The sequence below is a fragment of the Emydura macquarii genome, unplaced genomic scaffold (genome assembly GCF_026122565.2).
Source record: "Emydura macquarii macquarii isolate MOO-44397 ecotype Brisbane River unplaced genomic scaffold, CSIRO-AGI_Emac_v2 contig_3128, whole genome shotgun sequence".
In the NCBI taxonomy this organism is placed as follows: Eukaryota; Metazoa; Chordata; order Testudines; family Chelidae; genus Emydura; species Emydura macquarii.
Window position 1 is genome coordinate 1,684,421 of NW_027133265.1, and position 23,790 is coordinate 1,708,210.

Below are 23,790 nucleotides of genomic sequence, written 5' to 3' on the forward strand. Positions count from 1 at the left end.
CTGGGAGAAAACCACTACCAATACAAGGTACTACCTTTCAGCCTTTCCACAGCACCAAGATTTCCCCCCCCCAAAAAATGCTCGCTGTAGTGGCAGTACATCTACGCAGGCAAGGGGTAATAATATTCCTGTATCTAGACGACTGCCTGATAAAAGCACACAATCAAGCACAAGCTATTCAAGTTACTCAACAAACAGTGTCGCTCTTTCAAGACCTAGAACTAAAAATAAACAAACAAAAAGTCCACTTGCTCCAGTACAACATCTGTAATTCATAGGATCACACCTGGACTCACTAACTGCCAGGGCATCACTACTGGAGAACAGGTATCTTACCATAATCAATATCATTGGTGAAGAACAGCCCGAATATAACTGCATACACGTGTCTCTAACTCTTAGGATACATTGCAGCTAATACATTTGTAGTGCAACACACGCACCTACGCATGCCTTAAGGGGTGGTTCGCAACCGTCTACAAGCCACACAGACAGGACCTAAACAAAAATATCATAATGCCGAACAGAGTCAAAGACTCTCTACAGTGGTGGACACAACACACCAACATGTGGGCAGGGATACTGTTCTCACAGGAACCACCCTCGGTTATGATTACCGTGAATGCATCCTCAATAGGATGGGGAGATGCACCTATAGAATCATATGATGCAGGGCCGATGGTCCCAAACCAAAACACGCCTCCACATAAACCTATTATCATTCCGTGCATGCAGTACACAACTCATGCACTCGTTTCCTCCCACTCATAAAACAACAGGATGATAAGAGTAATGACAGACAACATTACATGTATATTTTATATAAATCAACAGGGAGGAGCATGATCCCACTCCCTACGCATCGAGGTGATGAAACTATGGAATTGGTGCATCAGACACATCAGTATATCAATCGCGTACTTACCAGGATGCCAGAACATGACAGTAGATACCCTTAGCAGACAGTTTAGTTGTAATCATAAATGGGAACTAAACGACACAGTCCTGCAATACATTTTTCAACCCAACCATCGACCTCTTTGTGACACCACAGAATCACAAACGTCCCTCCGTCTGCTTGAGAGATGGTCTGGGAATTGGATCAATGGGAAATGCATTTCTCCTCAATTGGAACGTAGACCTCCTTTATGCATTCCCACTCCCCTCCAATGATATCCAGAGTCATCCACAAAATGCACATTGACAGGGCAATGTTAATACTGATAGGTTTGTCTGGGCCAAGTGGGTGCTGTCATTCTTACTTACTCCAGATGTTGGTATGCACACCAATCACTCTTCCATTGTGCAACAACCTTTTCTCCCGAGGCAACGGTTGGATTCACCATCCAAATCAAGAGAAGCTTCACCTGAAAGCTTGGCTCCTACATGTTCCATCCTGAAGAACTAAGCTGTTCGGAACAAGTTAAGCACATATTACTCAATAGTGTAAAACCTACAATGCAGAAGACTTACCTTCAGAAATGGTGTAGATTCAACATATAGTGTCAAGACAAACACATTACCGCTGCATTTGCACTGATTCCAGTCATACTTGAATACATCCTAGAACTAAAGAAATCAGGCCTTTCAATGAGCTCGATCAAAGTTCATTTGGCAGCCATCACCGCCTCCCACCATAAAATCTGACTCCACCCTGTTCTCATACCCAACAGTTAAATGTTTCATCATGGGTATTCAGAATGTGTACCCTGATATACGTGCATCCACAGTACCATGCGATCTGAACTGCATGGTATTACCAAGCCTCCATTTGAGCTCTTAGCAACGTGTTCGTTTATGCACAAGTCCATGAAAGTGGCATTTTTAGTGACCATTACATTGGCCTGTTGTGTGGGAGAAATCAGGACACTCATGGCATATTCCCCTTATATCATTTTTCACAAGGACAAAATCATTCTGAGACCTCATCCAAAATTTAGACCAGAAATCACCTCAGCTTTTCACATAAATCAGCCAATCCACTCTACTTATGTTCTTCCCAAAACCTCATGATAGCTCAGAAGATGCATTATTACATACATTAGATGTCCGACATGCATTAGCTTTCTATCTAGACAGAACAAAACCATTCAGAAAATCCTCTAAACTCTTTGTATCCATTGCGGAATGATCCAAAGGCACAGCCATTTCCACACAGAGGTTATCTGAATGTATCTCAGGGTGCATTCATTTATGTTACCACAAAAGAATGTGCAAGCCCCCCCAAGGGGTCAAAACACATTCCATCAGAGCACAGTGTACATCTATCGCATTCCTCAGTAATGTACCAATCGTAGACATATGAAGAACAGCTACTTGGGCCTCGGCAACTGCTTTCAGAAAACACTGTGCCATTGATGAGGCTTCCAGATCAGATGCGTCAATAGGCATAACAGTACTGTCATCTGTTCACTCAAATAGTCCCTTGGAAGGGCACTGCTCTAAAGTCACCTGAAGTGGAGCACCCACAGGGACACGACTCGAAGAAGAGGTTATTCACCCTATGCAGTAACTGAAGTTCTTCGAGATGTGTCCCTGTGGATGCTCCACTTCCCACCCTCTTCCTTTTTACTTTGGAGTTCAAAGTAAGGACTCTACAGTAGAGAAGGAACAGAGAGAATTTGGTCATGCATGCACCAAGCGAGGCGCCAATGGTACCCTGTGATGGGAACGATGAATACCTGACCTAGACAAGCACTGCTGATAGAAATCTCCACTTGTGGATGCCAGATCGTGCCAAATCTCCAATTGTGGGTGCAGTGGAGCACCCACAAGGACACCTTCTCATTTCATATTTTGGTCTCTTATTTCCTGGATCAGCAGGGGCTAAAGTTTATCAGATTTTGCCCTTAAACTGAGGAGAAGTAATACCTTGAATAACTTAATGATTCCTGGGACTAATATGTTGATTAGTAGCAGTGTTGATGGACTCTAATTCCTAACTAGTTCATGTTCTCTGGCAGCTGGTTTTTTTTTTTTTTTTTTTTTGCTACACACAAACAACCGCTGTTATCTAACTCTTATGCTGTGTATCTGAACTCAGTCTTATATATGATGTTTGTTCTTGATTTCTTGTTTTAGGGATGAGCAACAGCGTGAACGAGATTATCTACTTGAAAGGAGGGACTTAGCTGTAGATTTCATTTTTTGTTTAGTTTTAGTAGAAGTTCTAAAACAGGTAAGCTCTTTAGCTTCTGCAAGCTGTGTGCTTGTTGTTAATCTTTTGTTTTTAATTGTTAACATCTAAACGTTTCAGTAGTTTACTTCAAGTTTTTAAATATAAAACACAAGCCGGCACAATATGAGTAGATGTGATGGTTACAGTAATTCTTTCAGATGGGCAAAGCTTTCAACCTCTCCTCCCTCCTCTCTCTTCACCTCTCCATCCCTTTGTTACACCTTCTCTATTGAAATCTCTTCAGGCATGTCTACACTGCCCCACAGTTTGGACTATAGGGATGTGACTAGCAGTGCGTGCCAAAGTTCAGTATTGAAAATCCCCTCTGTGGACATTGTGGGCCCAAACAAAAAGATTCCTGATTCACAATGATGTAGTCCTGTTTGAAGAGGACTAGGTTAATGCAAAGAAAAGTCAGAATGAGGAAATACAATTCTTTGCGTTTTCTCCACATATTCCCACTGATGGGTTGTGGTGGCTGGTACAGCTCAAGTGATGAAACGTTCTCATAGCAGCACCCATTAGAATACTCGCATGTCCATCCTATCCTTCCCCAGTGTTCCTAGATGTTCTGAGGATAAAGGGGTTGTGGTGCCCTCTGCCATCTCTATTCCTTCCAATCGCAGCAGACAGACAGACATGAATGTCTCCAGATCCTTTGGATCCAGAGCCTTCTCTCAAGAATGTATAATGACTTGGATATCTTTTTACTTTTAGTATAATTAGGATAAGAATAATTAGTTATTTAGGTTAGTTGTTATTTTTGATTTGGCTAAATAGTTATTAAACTCGGATCCATCTACTAGCTAAATGACAGATCTGAAGACAAAAAAATCCAGTTTTAAGAGGTGTGCATCTTCCCTGGTGGTCTTCCCAGTATTGGACCCCTATGTCAGATGCTTGGCATGTCTTGGTGAGGACCACTGTTGTTTGACTTGTTCTATCTACAGTGTGTTCACTCAGAGAGCATGTAAGGAGCATCTGAACATACAGCAAGCTCTCTGTATCAAAGCTGATTGGAAGTGATAACTCTAAGGGATTCAAGCACAAATTAAAAAGATGGGTATGAACACCACGTACAGCTAGCTGAAAGAAAAAGGATACCACGATGAAGGTCTGGTCTTGGCTCTGGGATCGAGTTCCATGACTGCCACACAATCTTTTCTCAAGACATCAAAGCACTGGCCTCTGAGGCAAGAAGTGAGTGATGAGAAAAGCCATCAGATTGTCCACAAAAGACAAAAAGGTACCATGTTACACTAAGGAAATTCACTGGCTCCAGAGCTGTCTGCATTGGATCCTAACCTGAAAGCTAAGAGTGCTCATCAGGACACATCCCTTCATAAATCTCATCTAACAGATCTAAAGACTGCATCGGATCCAAAGATAGGTATGCAATCAAAGTTTCTTCATCACAGATTCACACATTTACATCAGTTATTGTGGTAGCTTATTTCTGTATCTTTATGGGTATGTCTATATAGGAATAAAAAACCCTCAGCTAGCCTCAGGTCAGCTGACTCAGGCTCATGGGACTCAGGCACCGGGGCTGAAAAATCACTTTGTAGACCTTTGGGCTCGGGCTGGAACCCAAGTCAGCTGACCCAGACCAGCCACACCCATACATGGGTCTTTTATTCCTGTGTAGATACCCTATCAGACAAAGTTACCACAAATATCTCTGTTGTTATGGTGCCAGTGAACTTCCAGTACAAGGACCTTCCTTCTGGCCTGTTTGCTGTCCCTAGAGTTTTACAAAATGTCTTTCTGCTATAGCAGCCACTTTGAGAAGACAAGATATTTTTGTTTACCTTTATCTAGATGATTCGCTCCTCAAACTCACATTTCAAGAGAGCCTTCTCAAGGACTTTTGTTACAAATGTGCCCTCTATGAGAGATTAGGACCCTCGATCAATATGAAAAAGTCCCACATCTGTCCTACACAGAGAATTCCCTTCATAGGAGCAGTTCTTGACCCACAGGAAGGCAGGGCTTTTCTGCCATGCAAGAGACTTCTCAGGCTTCAATCTGCTGTAGGTATTTTTAATCAACGAAGTACCCAGAAAGTAACATTCTTCTCCAAGTCAAGATTTTTAGGACTCCGAGGAAGAGGGGAGTGTGAATATTAGTACTCCACTAAGTCCTAGTAGGACTTGACTCTAGGGGAGCAACAGAAGGAATGAAGTGGTAGAGGACATCTGACCCCCTTCTATAACCTCATCATCAGACTGTTCAGGAATGCTATGGGAAGGGGTAGGAGGGAGTGTGAGCACTTAAGCACGTACTGCTATGAGAAGGTTACACTGGCCAGTGCAACACAAGAGTAAATATGCAGTGTCCATCTCAAAGAACTCCAGTTACAGGTGAGTAAACCTTCATTTTTGTCAGTTCTCATTAGCATCAATTATCAGGAATCCTCAACCTACTGCTTTGCAGAAGAGAGTTGGCTGCATGCTAACACTTGATATTATTTGCATTAATTTGAACTTCACATTGATTCATATATACAAGGAAAGAAACTCTTACAAGAGAAAAGTCCCAGGGCAGAGAGTGTGCTGCATTCTATGTAGCTGAATCATAAAATTCTTTTTTTGGGAGTTGGGGGGAGGAGAAATACTTCTGAAATAAAAAAATAATTAATTAATTTTCAAAGATTAATAGTATTTGACAAAGCCAGCCTATTTAAACATTTAAAGTAGTGTAATGTGATATGATTAGTTGAATAAGGAGTAAAAAGTGGGTGTACATGCAGAACAAAAATGAAATTTTAAGAATATATTTGGCTCTTTTAAAGTGCTGACTCTTAGGAGACAAAATGAAAACATAGCTGAAAGGCTGAAAAGGAAAGCTCTTTCATTGAACACAAAATACAAAACCTCTTCTTTCCATTCATTTTGATGTGGTATTAAACAGAACCACGGTGAGATTGGCCCACTTAGATGTGTTTATACCTGGTCTCATTGCCAAATCTACCTTATTCTTAGGAAGGATTTGGCCTGTGGCCACTCTGGTGTGTGCAGTACTTATACTTTAATCTTAAAAAAAGTTTTATAAACATGATTTTTTGACAGTTATTTTAAAAAAAAAACACTGGGCAAAGGTGGGCTGTGCATTTGGGGTTTAGCCACTTTCTCAGTCAGTTATGTCACCTCCTCACATGTTGCTTTGATATAGTACCAAATGACACAAACTCCTTTTCTGCTCTTGATTTTTCTCCTCCCCCTTAACCAGGTAGATGAGCTTTCGAATTGATACCTTTGGCCTGCTTTCCCTGACATGAATATCTTTACCCTACATTTGAGGTTAAATCCGGAATAATCAGTCCATGTCAGTTAGTGAAGTCTGATATGAAACACAGTAATCTAGACTCATAGCTATTCATGATTTGCCATAATGATGTGATTACTTATTTTTGATTACCATTTTTGATTACTTAAACCCAGTAGCCCGAATTATTTAAGAAAATGCCACACACAAAGCTAGTCCCTAACGACCGGGTTACAGTACTTGAATATCTAGGCACAGAACCTCACCTGACTTCAATTGTCATAGCTCCATTGAAGTCAGTGGAGTTGTGACAGTTTACGCCATCTAAGGATCTGCCTCCTAATCCATTCTCAAATATTCCTAAGGGGCATAGCACAGTGGTATTTATGTACTGATATAATAAAGTGAAATGATATCTATATTTCAGATACCTGTTCATCCAGTGCCAGATCCTTTAGTACATGAAGTTCTGAACTTGGCTTTTAAGCACTTTAAACACAAGGAAGGGTAAGTCAATTTTCACTCATACACTTAACTTTTTTGTGTTAATTCACAGTGCTTTATTATTAGGCTGTTTTCAGACAGACTGCAAAGGTTTTCTGTTTTGATTGGGTGTGAGGCAATCGATTTGGGGATAATACACAAAAAAATTTAATTAATATTGATTTTTTGAAGTTTAAAAGCATGACTGTTTAAAGAAGATGGCTATGTGCAACAAATGATTTGTCTTTGTCTTAAAATAAACATCTTAATTTGCACAATAAGGGTAAGAAAAATAAAAGCTAGTGGTCAAGCATAAATAAACTCTTCCCATGTTGAGTGCTGTATACAGTTCCTCCTTAAAATGTAATGCATCCAGGAAGCACACCGAAATTAACCTACAACAGTTCAGATGTTATCCATATTGAAACTTAAAAACAAAATGTAGGTCTAAAAGAGTCCCTCTTTCTGTTCAGTTTGGTAATTCCTCATTGCATGGAGCACCTTTTATGTTTTGTATACTGCTGAGCACACTGTCGATACTTTAAAATAATATTTTCTAAAAGCACATCTTTGTTCTTTTCTTTTTTCTCCCTTTAGGTATTCAGGAACCAACACTGGGAATGTGCATATTATTGCAGATTTATATGCAGAAGTGATAGGGGTTCTTGCTCAATCAAAGTAAGATTAATATTTCACCTCTTTCTTTTGTCTTTTTTTTCCCCCCCCTCCACAAGGTAAAACTTTACTCCCTGACTACTGCTTACAGCATATTTATTAATGATGATAGCAAACTGATGCACTAGACGCTTTTCCATAGTCGTACATAAGAAAGCCAGCTACTGATAAAACATTTGGCATAGCAGACACAGTGCTGCACATCATTCCCATAGTCCAACAAAATAAGAAATGATGTCCTTTCTTCTAAACATAAAATATACATCTTTCTATTGCAGAGTGCTTCCTTCAGTGTGGCACTTTCTTCTCTGATTAGTAGCCTCTCTCGTTAGCTGGAGTACAATTTAATCTGTCCAATGAGCGTTGGAATAAAACTGGAGTTTCTGAGAGTTGTTTCTAGTGTTATGGCTCATAACTTCATGAGATGCATATTTTGTATTCCTAACATTTAAGAAAATTTTATAAATTAGACATTTAAGAAATATTTTCAAAGCTAATGAGTTTAATTTAAAAAAGACCTTTTAGTGTATCTTGCATTATATGTACATTTGATGTACTTGTGTATTCAGGCTGAGTGTAATTGTAATTTTAAAATAGCTAAGTTTACATTTGTGCAGCAAAATTATGCATTAGGAAGAGTTTTAAAAAGACAGTCATTTATTAGGAATACAAAAGGAGTAGATAGAAAGTGGACATCCCTCAAATGTTATTGCTTTACTTACATGTGTACTCTATTATGCTAGTCACCATAGTACAGGGGTGGCCAAACTTACTCACCCTCTTGAGACTCCCCTCCCTGCTGGGCAGAATCCTCTAGCCCCATCCTGCTGCAGGGCAGAAGCTCTGAGCTTCCCAACCCAGTCTGTAGGTGGAAAATAGGGGGGAGGTGCATAGGGGGCTCTGTGAGCCATACTTTACCTGTAAAAGAGCCACATGCAGCTCATGAGCCACAGTTTGAGCCATAGTATCTAGACATCAAATACAAGAAATAAAATCAGTGTCCACTTTAACTGTCTCTTTAACTTTAGCTACTATATCATTGCCAGATAAAGTTATTTGAAAAATATGTTTAAAATAGAATAATGTTAACTGAACTAAGCAAAATCAGTGTTTGCTATGTATGTCAATTATCCAGGTTTCAGGCTGTTAGGAAGAAGTTTGTTACTGAATTAAAAGAACTGCGACAAAAGGAACAGAGTCCTCACGTAGTACAAAGTATCATCAGCTTAATTATGGGGATGAAGTTTTTCAGAGTAAAAATGTATCCCGTCGAAGACTTTGAAGCATCGTTTCAGTTCATGCAGGTAACACATGTGCACCACCTTGAACTAAAGCAGACGTCATTTTGAGATTAGATTTAACTGCTATTTATCTTCACTAACAAAGTTCTGTTTTCTTTGAGTGCTTGCGTATGTCCACTACACTGTATGTGTAGTGTGTGAGCTCCTTGTGCATTGGTGTTGCAGATTTTTTCCTTAGCAGAACCTGAAGAGATGGCCTCACCCCCACAGAGCTCATCATGCTTTGAGTAAGGGTATAAAGGGTGAGACACCCTGCCCCTCTTCCAGTTCCTTCTTACCATGCATGATCAGCTCATTGGTGTTCCGTGTGAACGACTGTTTGATCTACCTAGTGGTACTCAAAAAGTTCTGACTTTTCTTTTAGTTTTATAAATGTGTTTGTTTATTTTGATTTATTCCTTCTTTTGTCCTTTTTTCAGTCTGTCAGGTCTCTGGACCCAGCCCGATACATGGGGTGGGGGAAGGAGAATATGTCAAGGTCTTCTGGGGTTCAAACCTTATGCATGCTGCAAAAAGCCTATGCCTGTTAATGACCATCAGTCCTGCTGCCTCAAATGTTTGGGGTGAAGGCCACATCAGAGAGAGATGCTCTATCTGTCGCTGCATCAAGACTAGGACAAAGCTGCCAGAAGAGCGCCTTTGATATGTCCTTAAGGAAGCTGTCCTTAGACTGGCTTCAGAGCCCCCTCAATCATCTAAGGGAAGCTCTTCAAAGACTCCTTCCAATAGTGTTCCCCAGGCTATCAGCTGAAAGAGGCTACAGAAGATCCCTGTCTCTGGTATCCTCATCCAGTAATCAGAGCCTGGCCTTAGAAGCATAAGCAGAAAATTGCATCTGTCTTCTCTAAGGTTAGGTTGTGGGATTCTTCTACTGAAGGTAGAGCATGTGCTTTGGCTCACCAATCCCTGGCACCAACTGACTCAGAGAGATATGAACTGTTAACTCCTGTGCCTTCTCAGTGACTGTCGAGACCGGTTGCTTCTCCAGTGGCATCAGATCAGTCTTCCCTGAACACTGCAGGTTTGCAGTCCATGTCAGTACTGACTACACCAGAGACTTTTGCCACAGCTAGAGATTTATTATGCCTGTTGGTCCTGCTGTTGCTTTTTTTTCTGGGTAAAGACCCGTGTACCACTGCCAAGTGACCTACTAGATTGTTGGCACTGGGTCACTCGTCCATCTACCTCAAGCTTGGTATCACTACCTTCAATAGGGCTATCTCAGGTCCCCTGAGTATTTCTAGCGGCTTGGAAGACATTCATATTGCTCCCGGTACTGCTCTCCAGACATAGGTTCCAATCATAGCGTCTGAGGACCCCTCCTGGCACTTCGCCATCTTGGTTCTCCAGGTACTTGGAGTTATCATTGGATTCTGAAATTGACTTTTGGTTTCTTGGTACTGGGGGGAGCCTAGCATCCACTCTCATCATCTTTTTTGTTGCCAGGTCTTAGAGATGGGTCTGTCCAGGGATTGGGACACTTGCCCAAGGGAAGCCTAGGGCCTGGTTTCACACCATCTCCACCCTCATTACACTGATGATTGCCTTGGGAGATAGTTTCAGAATCCAGATCTACATTACCCTGTGCAAGTATTTCCCTCAGGATGGATGCTTCCTCCACTGGCTCCGAGAGGACAGTGACAGTTGGTATCAAACAACCTCCCCACACTCGTGCATTTGAGTTACTGTTGCTGGTTCTAGAGCAGCCGCTGGCACTGCAGCTTGTACTAATACTGCAAGACCTTCTCAGAAAGCCATTTCCCTTACTTCCACTTCAAGCCCTCTTCTTCTCTGAATGAGCCCCTCGTATAGGGTATCATCAAATTACCACCTATACTTGATGGGGATCCCATCCTAAAAGAAATTTTCCCTGAATTGTGTCATTTGGGAGGTTTTGGAACAAATTGATAAATTAAACAGTAATAAGTCACCAGACCAGATGGTATTTACCCAAAAGTTCTGAAGGAACTCAAATGTGAAATTGTAGAACTACTAACTGTGGTATGTAACCTATCATTTAAATCAGCTTCTGTATTAGACAACTGGGAGATAGCTAATGTGATGCCAATTTTTTTAAAAAGGCTCTAGAGGCAATCCCAGCAATTACAGGCGGATAAGCCTAACTTCAATGCCAGGCAAACTGGTTGAAACTATAGTAAAGAATAGAATTAACAGACACATAAATGAATACGATTTGTTTAGGAAGAGTCAATATGATTGTTTTTAAAGGGAAATCATGCCTCACCAATCTACTAGAATTCTTTGAGTGGGGTCAACTAGCATGTGGACAAGGGTGATCCAGTGGATACAGTGTATTTAGATTCTCAGCAAACCTTTGACAAAGCTCTTAAGCAAAGTAAGCTGTCATGGGATTAGAGGGAAGGTGCTCTCCTGAATCAGTAACTGGTACAAAGATAAGAAACAAAGGGTAAGAATAAAAGGTCAGTTTTCAGAATGTCGAGAGGTAAATAGTGGTGTCCCCCAGGGGTCTGTATTGGGACCAGTACTGTTCAACATATTCATAAATGATCAGGAAAAGGAGGTAAACACTGAGGTGGCAAAATTTGTAGATGATACAAAATGACTCTAGATAGTTAAGTCCATAGTAGATGGCAAAGAGTTACAAAGGGATCTCACCAAACTGGGTGACTGGGCAACAAAATGGCAGAAGAAATTCAATGTTGATAAATGCAAAGTATTGCACATTGGAAAACATATCCCAACTATACATATAACATGATGGGGTCTATATTAGCTGTTACCACTCAAGAAAGAGATCTTGAAGTCATTGTGATAGTTCTCTGAAAACATCCACTCAGCTTTTTTGACTGCCGCTGCACACTAACAATGTTGGGAATCATTATGAAAGGAATAGATAAATAAGACAAAAAATATCATATTATCTCTATATAAATCAATGGTATGCCTACATCTTGAATACTGCGTGCAGATCTGGTTGCCCCGTCTCAAAAAAGATGTATTGGAATTGGAAAAGGTACAGAAAAGGACAAGTAAAATGATTAGGGGTATGGAAAAGCTTCCATATAAGGAGAGATTTATAAGACTGGGACTGTTCAGCTTTGAAAAGAGATGAGTAAGGGGGGACATGACAGAGGTCTATAAAATCATCACTGGTGTGGAGAAAGTAAATAAGGAAGTATTATTTACTCCTTTTTATAACACAAGAACTAGAGATCACCACATTAAATTAATAGACAACAGGTTTAAATGAACAAAAGGAAGTATTTCTTCACACCTGTGGAACTCCTTGCCAGAGGATGTTGTGAAGGCCAAGACTATAACAGGGTTCAAAAAAGAACTAGATAAGTTCATGGAGGATAGGTACATTAATGGCTATTAGCCAGATGAGCAAGGTTGCTGTTTGCCAGAAGCTGGGAATGGGTGATGGAATGGATCACTTGATGATTACCTGTTCTGTTCATTCCCTCTGAAGCACCTGGCATTGGCCACTGTTGGAAGACGGGATACTGGGCTAGATGGACCATTGGTCTGACCCAGTATGTCCATTATTATGTTCTTATGGTCTAACCCTCTCTTCTGGCCTTCAAACAACCCCTCACCTCTCCAAGCTCATCATCAGAAACAAGGTCCCCCCAGACCAGGACACATGAACTCCAAGTGGCACCAAACCCTGCCAAAACAACAGATGCAAACCTGCAGACAAACCTCCACTGCTACAGTGATCAATACCCACCCACCACAGCACAACTTTCAAGATCCATGGATCCTACACATGCCTATCACAACATGTGGTGTACCTCATCCAGTGCGCTAAATGCCCCAACAACAACTCTATGGATGAAACCAAACAGTTACTATGCTCTCAAATGAACTCTCACAGGGTGTTTTTGGCTTTTTATCTTTTTCCTATTACCTGGGGGTGGACACTTTTCACAAAGTGATCACTCTATATCGGAAGTATCTGTCTTCATTCTCAAGAGAAACCTGCACAACGCTTTCAAAATAAGAGCCTGGGAGCTTAAATTCATAACTCTGCTAGACATTAAAAATCATGGACTGAATAGAGACCCTGGATTTATTACTTATTACAACCCTATAACCCCTCTAACAACCCGCCTCCCCAACTGCGTTACCTCCGTGCCTGTATGACTGGAGCGGTGTTAAAGGGCAACTTCACTCTGAATGGTCCCTTGAAATGTGTGTTAACTTCTTATGCTAAACAATCCTGTTAAAGTCTTGTATTTAACAGTGACACTTAGATTTAGTTTTCCAGACCTGAAGAAGAGCTCTCTGTAAGCTTGAAAGCTTGTCTCTGTCACCAACAGAAATTGGTTCAATAAAAGATATTATCTCACCCATCTTCTCTCTAATATCTTGGGATTGTCATGGCTACAAAACCACTGCCTATAACTTTTCCTCAGTCAGCCAAAGTGTTCCCTTCCTGGACCTAACCTCCCCTCCATCTCAACCCCTCCCTTCTATCCCACACAGTTCTGCATGGCTCCCATTTGTAAGGAGATAGCAAGATCTGTGGGGATGGGAGAAACAGTGAAAATGTAATCTTTCAAGGGACAAAAACCAGCTGTTACTAACTTTAGACAAACTATTATATGTTTTCTACAACTGTCCCAGCCCCAGCTGGGACTTTTCCAAACCTGCCCACTCCCTTCTCCGAGTCCGCACTGCCCCTGTACCATCACTGCCTGGATGCTAGCTGAGAAATGCACGGACACAGGGACACAATTATTGTTCATTGATAATCTGTTTTATAGCTTTTATCATATGCATAATAGTGGTTCATTGGAAATGAATAAAAACATTGATTTATACCTTTGTCTTTCTCAGGGGCCATTTAAGGGTGAAGCGGAGCATGGGCTGGCATCAGAATCAGGAATGTAGCACGAGATCAAGAGGGGATATTGACAGGGAGGGTGAGGGTCCATTGTAACTTACCAGCCTTGTGTTCTGCTTCCTTCATGGCTCGGTGTCCTCAGGTTCGTCAGGGGGTTGCTTCCTCAAACAGCTCCTCCAGGTATATGTGCAGAAATATGCTCCTGGTCATCCAGGATATCCTCCATAGCTCCTGCTGCCTGTTTACATTGCCCCTCATTGACATCCCATCGGACAATGAGGTGGGGCTGAGGAGGGAGCCATGAGCAACTTTAGGCTGTGTACTGGGAGCTCTTGACAGCACCTGGTCCCATTCATTGTAGAAGGGGCATGTGTAGTGAGCCCTCCCAGAGTGATGGTTGGAGTCTTTTGCCCATCTGTACAGAAGCCTCAAGTACTTGGCACTGGGCTGGACTTAGCTCAGTATTCTCCTGCTTCAGCCTCAATGAAATTTTGAGGTATGGGTGTATGTTCCTGCCACTTTGGGCGAAGTCATGGAGGCCTGTGTACTCTGACTACACATTGATGAGCACCTGGGTGTGGTCGGCATGCCAGGCAGTTCTTTCCAGAGCTGGATCCAGGTTCCCCTATATTGATCAAAAAAGTGCAGCAGAAAGCTATTCTGATGTGAATAGCGCAGCTCACTACTACTAGTGAAAACAGGGACAGATATCTTGGGGATAGTTTGGGTAAGGGTCAGGAAGAAAGGGGTTCAGTGCATTGTGCGACTGGGTGTGGAGGATTGTTGAAACTCGAAATGTGGTACATGCCCCTTACCTATACCAGTTTGCGGTGTGGACAGAGGTGTGGGGCCATGCCACAGCCTGAGGCATGTACTTACCCACCCCCTCAGGCATGGTAGCTTACTTGTCCTGTTCTCCTCTTCAGACACATGCTTCTGGGGTTTAGATGTAGATAACAGAGGGATTAAAGAACAACCACGTGCATGGAAGTGTTTATAGTTGTTAGTGTAGATGTAGCCTTAGATACCCTCCTGATGGATCACCAGCTGCATTGCAATGGCTTATACTGCTAAGGGAGTAAAGCCTCCTTATAGATTCTCTATGGACTTGAACAGAGCACATTCAGCATCGGCTGCGTTTCTGGTGCATGTCCTCATTGTAGACAGTTGTAGAGCAGCAACATGGTCCTCAGTCCATACTTCTGTCAGACATTACATACTGTCTGCCCACCTCAAGGGAAGATGCAAATGTAGGCAAAGCACTCCTTAAAGTCTCTCTTCAGATGAGAATCCTGTTACCTCAGGAGGTGAGCCTTGGAGTCATCTACAGTGGGATGGACATATGCAAGCCCATGAAGAAGAAAAAATGGTTACTTAACCTTGTAACTTTTTGTTCTTCATGATGTATTGCATATGTCCATTCAATGATCCACCCTCCTTCCCTGATGCATGAGAGTTTTCCATTGGGATCCAGTGTGAAGGAACTGGAAGATGGGTGGGATGTCGCGCTTGCATCACAAGGAACTTGGCAGTGGGCAGCCCTGTCGCTGTGGGTACCACTAGGGAAAGAATCTCCAGTATCAGTGCACAAAGTGTTCACATACCTAAAGTATAATGTATATATGCAACACATCTCAAAGAACATAATTGCAAGAACGTTAAGTAACTATTTTCATCTAACAAAGCTGCTAGTAAAAAAACAACTTGGTGTTTTTTACTCTTCTCTTAAGAGACATCTTATTTAATATACATTTTAACCATTGTATTAGTCAGTGATTTAGAGCTTCTTTCAAACTAAGCTAAATATTTTTGGCAGTCAATTATCAGTTTAGGTCCTGATTCTGCAAAGACTTACATACATATTTTGCTGGATTGGGGCTGTAGTGCTCATCATCTTGCAGGAGCAAGGCCTTAGCGTAAATTACCTTGAAGATGAAGACTGCTACATAAATGTTAAGTATTAATACCTAAAATTTTCTAGTAATGACTGTAAGAATGTCCCCTATTTTCAGAGATTTGAAAATACTCTGAACAGGAAGATTTATTTTAGTCTCTCTTAATTCTATTTATGGAAAAAATATAATAGAAAAACAACTGCTGTTGCAACTGTTTCTTTTTTAGTTTTCAAAAAAATTGCTGATGGGAGCATAGGATTTAAACTTTACCTTTGATAATGGTATGAATGAGTCTATGCTGCTGAAGAATAAGTTAACTTTTGTTTTTAAAATTACTAATTTCAAATAGTTGCCACTATAGCACAGCTGGTGATAAAGTAAAACCTAAAATCAATCTTTTTTTTTCTCTTTTTTGTTTGTTTGTTGTTGCTGTCTTTTTAATACTTGATCATAAAGGAATGTGCTCAATACTTCCTGGAAGTAAAAGATAAAGATATAAAACATGCACTTGCTGGTTTGTTTGTAGAGATTCTCATCCCTGTGGCTGCTGTAAGTATGTTTTTATTTTTTTTCTATTCTGTGTGAGTTTGATTAATGCTTCCTGAAATTCCTTCAATAGATCCTCACTAGATTGAATTTGTGCAGCCCTAAAAAGCTTTTAGGTAAATTCTTGCCTCATTGCATTTTCCCACCAGCATCTAAGGGCTCCTATGAAAGCAAGCATATCAATACTTATTGCTTTCCCATCTGTCTCTAGGCCTAGAGTCATTGCTGTCTCACTGTAACTATTATCTCTCATACTTATTTTAGTAGGCTGAATTCTGCAGTTCTTATTTAGTCTTTACTCAAGCAATGCTCTCACTGACTTGTGCTTCACTAGCTGAAGCCTCTGAGCAGCCTTCAAATGTAGCCCCAAGTGTAGCATGTAGTACTGCCTGTTATAGTCTGTAAGTGACAGATGTATTCAGACCTCCAAAATAATTATCTATGCAAAAGAAAAGGATGCAGTCTTTTGGCCTAGTGAATCCAGTAAGACTCTGAATTTGTGAACAACCTTGATGTCTGGTGGAAATAATTCCTCATTTGAGGGAGAAGTCCCAACCTCTGCCACTTACTTAGAAGGATTTCTCTTGCCAGTAAGCATCACCTGCATCTTATGCAATTTGAATTTGACACAAACAGCTTTCATCCAAGTTCATTCCTCCAACAGACAGTGACAAAGGAAAATTGCATTGCCCGGCTCAAGGAATAGAAACAAGGCTGAGTATCATCAGCATATTGAAAACACAGCAGCCCCTAACATTTCTCTTTCCCTGAGGAGGTTGTAAGTCAAGAAGACCAATACTTCTTTCTGTGCCATACCCCAGCCTGAAGCCTGATAGATAGGTATCCTTAAGATTGAAGGAAATTGTTTGATGTTAGCCTGCCATCACCTTCTCAATAAACTTCCGCACAATGAGTTTAGAAACTTTGTAGAAGTTGGTAAGGTGGTTATGTCAAGTGATAGTTTCATTAGTAAGTGCCAATCCACAACACTTTGCTGGTAATGCTCTCCCAAAGGGTGGTGGGTCATGGATCCATTCATCAAGTGACTGAGAATTTCTGTCATTACACTTGAGACCTTTCAGTGAGCTACAATCAGAGAAGGCAGTCTTCTTGGTTCCAATTCCAATACAATGAAAGCTTGGTTATACAGCTTTCATTGTATCAGAGACAGTGATCCAGCTCTGATTTGAATGTAAAATGGAGCCAGTTATGCATCTTTGAACCACTTTAATACAATGCTGATATTTTAAAAGTTAATTTTTTATATCCAGATATCCACTTTGTTGGCTCAAATACTTTTCAAATGCATTTCACAATTTGTCTGCTTTTCATTGCATGAACTTTCAGACTATTGTGCTGAGAAAAATGGGTTGTTGGGTTTTTTTTTGATGACTACTTTATGAACAAAATAATAAAAATTAAGAAATTCAGTTACCTTTTATGTAGAAGGACCAGGGAGAAATTATGAACTTGCAGTTGCTACAAATGTGCAGTTCAGTGCATCTGTCCATGGTAAAATCAAAGCAATTATGTCTACTTGTGTAACATCTTTGATGTGTATGTTCCTTTACAAAGCATATAGTTCAGACAGGTCCCTCCTCTGAAGAACTTATAATATTAATTGGTCAAATACAATACAAACATTAAAGGATGAAGCATGAAGTTGAGAACACATAGTGAAGTTGATCAGCAATGGAAGCTTAAATATGGACTACAAGAGATGTGGTGTTGGAGAGGCTGGCTGCTTGGTGCATGGGAAGGCTTTAGTTCTGGGTTTAAAGAACAGAGTGGGAAAAGCCCTTAATATGTGTGGATGCATGTGCACATTCATGCATAGAAACAAAAACTCATAGTGATTTTGAGCCTAAATTGTGAAACCAAATGAAGACACTGCATTTATAATAGGGTACACAGTAATAAGTCCCATTCTTATTGAGTCCCAGCTCTCAGATTTAGTGGACATTAAAGTAAAGGGGAACAATGAGAAAAGTTGAGTGACTTTTTAAACAAAAAAATACACAGTTTAAAGCAAACTTCTGCCTAAGAATTTAGTGTTGTTTACTGGAAAATAGTTTACACATTTCTTAGCATGTATTTAAAAGTGAAACTTTTTTTCCTTGGTTAAAGGAAGCAAATTCAGGACAGATCTTTCTGAACTTTGTTAGTCGCAACATTTTCATTGTTTTACAAGATGTTTGTGCTATATGACACATTGATTTCATATGCTACTCAATACATATCATACAGAAAGACTTGTATAACTTTACTAATCTTAAAGATGATCTAAAAGCTGAATTCTCATAAACTGCATAATTCTGCTTTTTAATATATTTTAGCTTCTTTCTTTCTGCATAGATCTTGTTATTCAGTTATTTATATTTATTTTCATTAGGCTGTTAAAAATGAAGTAAATGTGCCATGTTTGAAAAATTTTGTGGAGATGCTCTACCAGACTACCTTTGAATTGAGCTCAAGAAAGAAGCACTCACTGGTATTTAAGAAATACTTCAGTTCTTCACATATTTACTTAGATACATGTTAGTTTGTTTTGATGAATTGTTTGCATAAGGAGAGTTCTTTAATTTAAACTCTTAACTCCTAAAAGCAGCACAAGGATTAAATTCATACTTTTTATAGTGCCTCTGCTTGATTTTTGTTCTCAGTTTCATTGTAAAGGATATGTTCTCTCTATGAATGAAAAGTAATTCTACCTGTGTTCTCATTCCTGAGTCTTTCCCGAAACTGACAGTTTTTAATTATTTCTGTGGTTATTGTTGTGGTTTCCTGATATCTCCCCGATAGCATTAATTCTGTTAATTCAGAATCTGTATGGATTTGGTTAAAGGGTAGAAGTGACAAGCATATATTTTTTGCAACAAGCCAACTGCCTGTAAACTACCCTGTTTATATCTGTTAGCTCTTCTGCCCATGTACTTCAGCTTTCCCCAGCATCTCTTATCTCCCCAAGCTTAGCTCATGGATTTTTTTCTGATGTGCATCCTTTCAATGATATAACTATTTTCTTTTTTTTAGTGCATTATTTGTCACTTCCCTTTTATGCACATACCTATGTTGCAAGTGAATTAGTCTTACTTTGCATTTATTACAAAGATAATTTTTGTGTCTGTAATTTTGTACTTTTACTAAATGCAAAATTATTTTAAAATAATCTCTTACTTGCATTTACATTTACAGTTGGGGGACTTTGAGTACAGTAGAGATCCCATTGCTATCCTATTCTAGGATTCCAAGAATTAAGGAACTTCTGTCATTATAGACATTTATAAACTGTAACTTGTAATGGTAATGTAATGGTATCACTGTCAAATATGGTGCTGAGACAACATTTAGTATTTTTAAGTCAGAAACACAGTTGCATCATTATTATTTAACTAGGCTGTATTTCCTCTAACTTTCATCCTATACCAAAATGACTGTGAATGTGATCAGTTTTTGTATTAAGGACCAGTATAAATTGTGCTGAAAAACTTTGAATACCTTAATATTATGGCACTCCAGCAAAGAAAATGCACTACAGTTGAAGTACTTACAAACTGTATTAAATTTGTGAAGGTAAAACAGGGGAAAGGGCAGTGTTTCTGACCACCCAAAGCCTTCCTTTAGGTTTTACTGAGATGATTATGTTGTCCCTAAATGTATTTCTGAAAGAGCAATTAGATCAATTCTTTCTCCCCCTCTTTTTAGGCTCTGTATCCATTGATCACTTGCCTGTTGTGTGTCAGTCAGAAACAGTTTTTTTTGAATAACTGGCACATTTTCCTGCAGAACTGTTTATCACATTTAAAGGTAAGAAACATTCTTAATTGAGAAACTGCCACAAATCAGTAGCATTCAGTCTCATATATACGTTCAGCATTTTAATGCCAACTAAAGGAACATAAATAATTAGCTGTTTAAAAGTACACTGTCAAATATTATTCTAAAAACCTTTTGAATGTTTTAATTCTCTATTGTTTAGTAATGTGTTTCCTGTGAATTATGTGGTGCTGGAATTGGCATTGCACTTTTTTTTTTTTTTCAAAAATGCAAAAGGTAACAGCTTTAACTCATTTCGGTCCATTTTATGCTATATTTGTGCATCAGCTTCATTGGTTCATGTTTTCACAGCTCTAGGAACAGTGTTTGTTACTCAACTGTTACTCTATATTAGCCAAGAGAGTGCAAACCAGAACTCTTTTGATCACATAAAAATTATTTGTGGGAGGTATGTGTGTGTGGGAGTGTGTGCACTTCAGCAAAATATATAGTTATTACAAAATATATCTTCCTGTTTGATAAACTAGTAGATTAAAAATAAACTAAATATTTAGTATGGAGGGGAAAATATCTCTACATCCTATAGCAATTTTAAAGTTTTGCAAATTTTGAATATAAAACTTACAGTGCCCCTTTAACTCTTGACTGAATTTGATACACTGTAAACATACTGGATTAAAAAATGATACAGATCACTAATATTTGGAAATCATGGGGTTTTGTCCTAATTTAGAATTTACATTATTTACTGTAATATGCTCTTTCATTAATTTTGATTAACATGGTTTATTAATAATGTTTGGTTTGTTTAACATTTTGGTTTTGATATTTTTAAAATTATTGATTCACCTTATTGTTAACATTGTTTCTGGTTAGCTGTGTGTAACAATTTCCAAATCATTTTCTACATGCTTAAGATTTAAATTATGTAAACCATGGTGAAAGCTGCTAAAACAAAACACAGATTTTGGTGTTTTTGAAGGTTCTTTTATCTTCATGACATCTTTTGTATGTTTCTGTTGTTTGTTAGGTTTTTTGTATATTTTTCATCTAACATATACACAGTTTTTTTCAATGTCTGCTTTGAGGGGCTTTTGTTTGTTTGTTTCTTTGTTTGCTGTTGAAGCTTTCCTTTTTAAAAAAAAAAGAAAAAAAGCTGAATTTTCTTTTAATCTTTGCATCTTGAAGTCAGATATTCCTGGCATAATGTCCATTGCTGACAATGGATGCATTAAAACTATCAGTGCCAAGGAGTTTAAGTAGTAACTGCGCAGTATGCGTTGTTTACTTTGAATATTTTTGTTGCCCATTAACAACTTCACACATTTACCTTAGGGCTCTATTCAGCAGAAATTTTGTATATGAGCTTCTGCAATGCGGAACATAGCAGTTTTGCTACTGTACATTGAGGGAGGTACTTAGAAGGGTATTTTGGTACCACCCTATGGAATCATTTGGACAGCAGTTCCACTATTGTTTTCTGTGGTTATTTAGCCTTTGATTGAAACTTTGTTGAAGTGAATCTTTCAAACTGCATCCCAGTTATCTTTTTATTTTGCTACGGCTAACTTGTTTCTCTGTGCCTGTTGGCGGTAACTAAAAGAAGTGCAGTATATAATGAGTAATCAATTGCCCAGCAGGTTCTTCTCTTGATTTATTTTTTCCCCCTCCTCCCTCATTTTTACCTGGTCTCTTGGTAATATTTTATTTTATTTGCTTGAATTTACTTAGATTTATGCAGAATAATAAAGATTAATTACTTATTCACTCTGTCCTTGATATCCTTTAAAATATAATTATCACAATTATTTAATTAGAATATCAGCTGGTTTCAGCTGACCACAACCAGGAAAAATGAGGCAAAAATTAAAAATTGAAACAATAACATTCTCATACCACTAACTACTCGCATAACTCCCCCTCCTTCTCAAAAGCTAGGGAGAAAAGATGGGCTTTGCAGCATATCCTAAATGGGAGCAAATTCAGGCTATTTTACACCAGGCACTCAGGAATCCTCACAGAAGACACTGATCCAGCAGCCTGCTCTCTTATGTTGCTCTTCTTGCATCTCTGCTGGTCACAACGGTGACCATTTGGTGTGGGGAAAGAAGTGGTCTCTGAGGCATACTGTTACAAGTAGATCCCAAGCCATTTAGGGCTTTATAAGTCAATAGCAATAGATCTAAATTTCACCTGGGAACTAATAGAAAATCAGGGAGATTATGGAACACTGGAGTAATATACTTAGTATGATATTCCACTTAATAAGTATTTCCATTAATTGATTCAGTAACATGTAACTGTATCAGTATTTTCAAGTTTTTGGCTAATTTTTTAAAACCATTGTTTTGGATACTGTGTGGTTAATTTTCAGTGGCTTGGTCAGGAGATTAGTAGATTCCTTGAGTCTGAGGATGAGGACTCTGTTACTATTGCTGCTTCTTAAGGACAAGGGGGAAGAAGGTTTAAAGGTTCTGCACAAGTGGGAAGGGGGGAGGAGTAGAGTAGAAGATTAGGTACTGCTTGGGAAAGGAGAATTTTTTGCCTTATGGAATTAATTAGTGTCCATTGCCACTAAACCATTGAAGTTAGAAAAGCATTCAAAGCTGTTACTAGCAAAAACTTTTATTTCTGTGAATAGAGTCCTTAGCATATGCCTACCTGTTGTTTTGCGCTTTTTTCATCTAACATGCATGTGCCTCCCATTCTCATGTTTGTTATGTTTTGCTGTCTCACATTGCTTTATTTAGATGCCATCTAACAACAGTATCAGAAAACAAATAGAAACACTCCAGGTGAGTTAATATGTTGAAACAACATGGTGAAAGGTTCCTTTGTCTCCTGTAACTGCAGTATTTTGTTATTGAGTACGTTTTTGTGTTTTGTGTCTTTTGTTTGGTTCTGTAAAACTTCCATTCGCCCTGTCAAGAAGCAACAGCACAAAGAAGAATCTTTGAAAAAACATTTGAAAGGTTTGCTAAAGGAGAGAGTTCTGTAAATCATCTGATACTGATTTGCTTGAGGAAAGGTAGATTTGTGAGAGTAAGCAACAATTTGACAGCCCAGTGAACAGCAGTGCATGTTTACAGTAGGAGATAAAATATCTGCATCAAATATTTAGTTATTTCTATTACATTTATTTAATAGAAAATTGTCTTGCATATTAGCTAACTTGGAAACATTTTCACAATAAAAAGGTGAAACTGGTATATTATGGCAACTTGCAGTGAACCTGCCAAGAGCAACCACTTATGGGAGTTAGACCACTTCTTACAAGCAACCACTTTTGCTTTCTTCAAATGTTTGCACACCAGAGAGTGGTGGTGTGGCCTCCGTGGCCTCTGCATGTAGTCACTTGAGACAGGTAACTGTAACTTGAAGGAGGTTGACACTGTTGGTTTTACAGATTTTAAGAAGTAGAAATTGTTTAAGTTCAGAACAGAAGAAAAGTTTAACAATATTAAAAAGTACTGTCTTCACTAAGTGACTATATTTGACTAACATGAAAAAATGCTGTTTTGTTTCTTGCCTTCATTAGGATATTTGTTTCATTAAATCATTTAAATGTGTCACATTAGATAAGTATAGATTCACTGTCTTTGTTATTGTAGTTGTAGTTGCTTTTGTAACTCTTTACATATCCAATTAGATTTTTGACAGTTTATATCATACTCTGCTGATATATTTAATTCATGCAGATTCTTCCATGTTGTTCTGTTTTAGTTCCTAAAATTTTCTATAGTTGAAACAAAATACCTGAACAAAATACTTCATGTAAGACCCTGACATCTATTACCTAAAAGACTGGAATATGTCAGGATGTTGAGTTAAACA

The 23,790-nt window shown here is 39.0% G+C and overlaps 1 protein-coding gene across 9 annotated transcripts in view; it reads left to right on the forward strand.

The window, feature by feature from the left end:
• Nucleotides 1-23,790, forward strand: part of FRYL (FRY like transcription coactivator) — a 385,878-nt gene that overhangs the window by 204,597 nt on the left and 157,491 nt on the right. For 7 of the 9 annotated variants that reach the window (XM_067531263.1, XM_067531262.1, XM_067531264.1 and 4 more), the window contains 8 exons: nt 3,082-3,178; nt 6,873-6,952; nt 7,526-7,606; nt 8,739-8,907; nt 16,090-16,182; nt 18,572-18,670; nt 19,885-19,986; nt 22,707-22,751. In XM_067531263.1, coding sequence (XP_067387364.1) covers nt 3,082-3,178; nt 6,873-6,952; nt 7,526-7,606; nt 8,739-8,907; nt 16,090-16,182; nt 18,572-18,670; nt 19,885-19,986; nt 22,707-22,751 — 766 coding nt within the window. The remainder of the gene's footprint in view (nt 1-3,081; nt 3,179-6,872; nt 6,953-7,525; nt 7,607-8,738; nt 8,908-16,089; nt 16,183-18,571; nt 18,671-19,884; nt 19,987-22,706; nt 22,752-23,790) is intronic. The other 2 variants (XM_067531261.1, XM_067531265.1) reach the window with 1 other exon arrangement.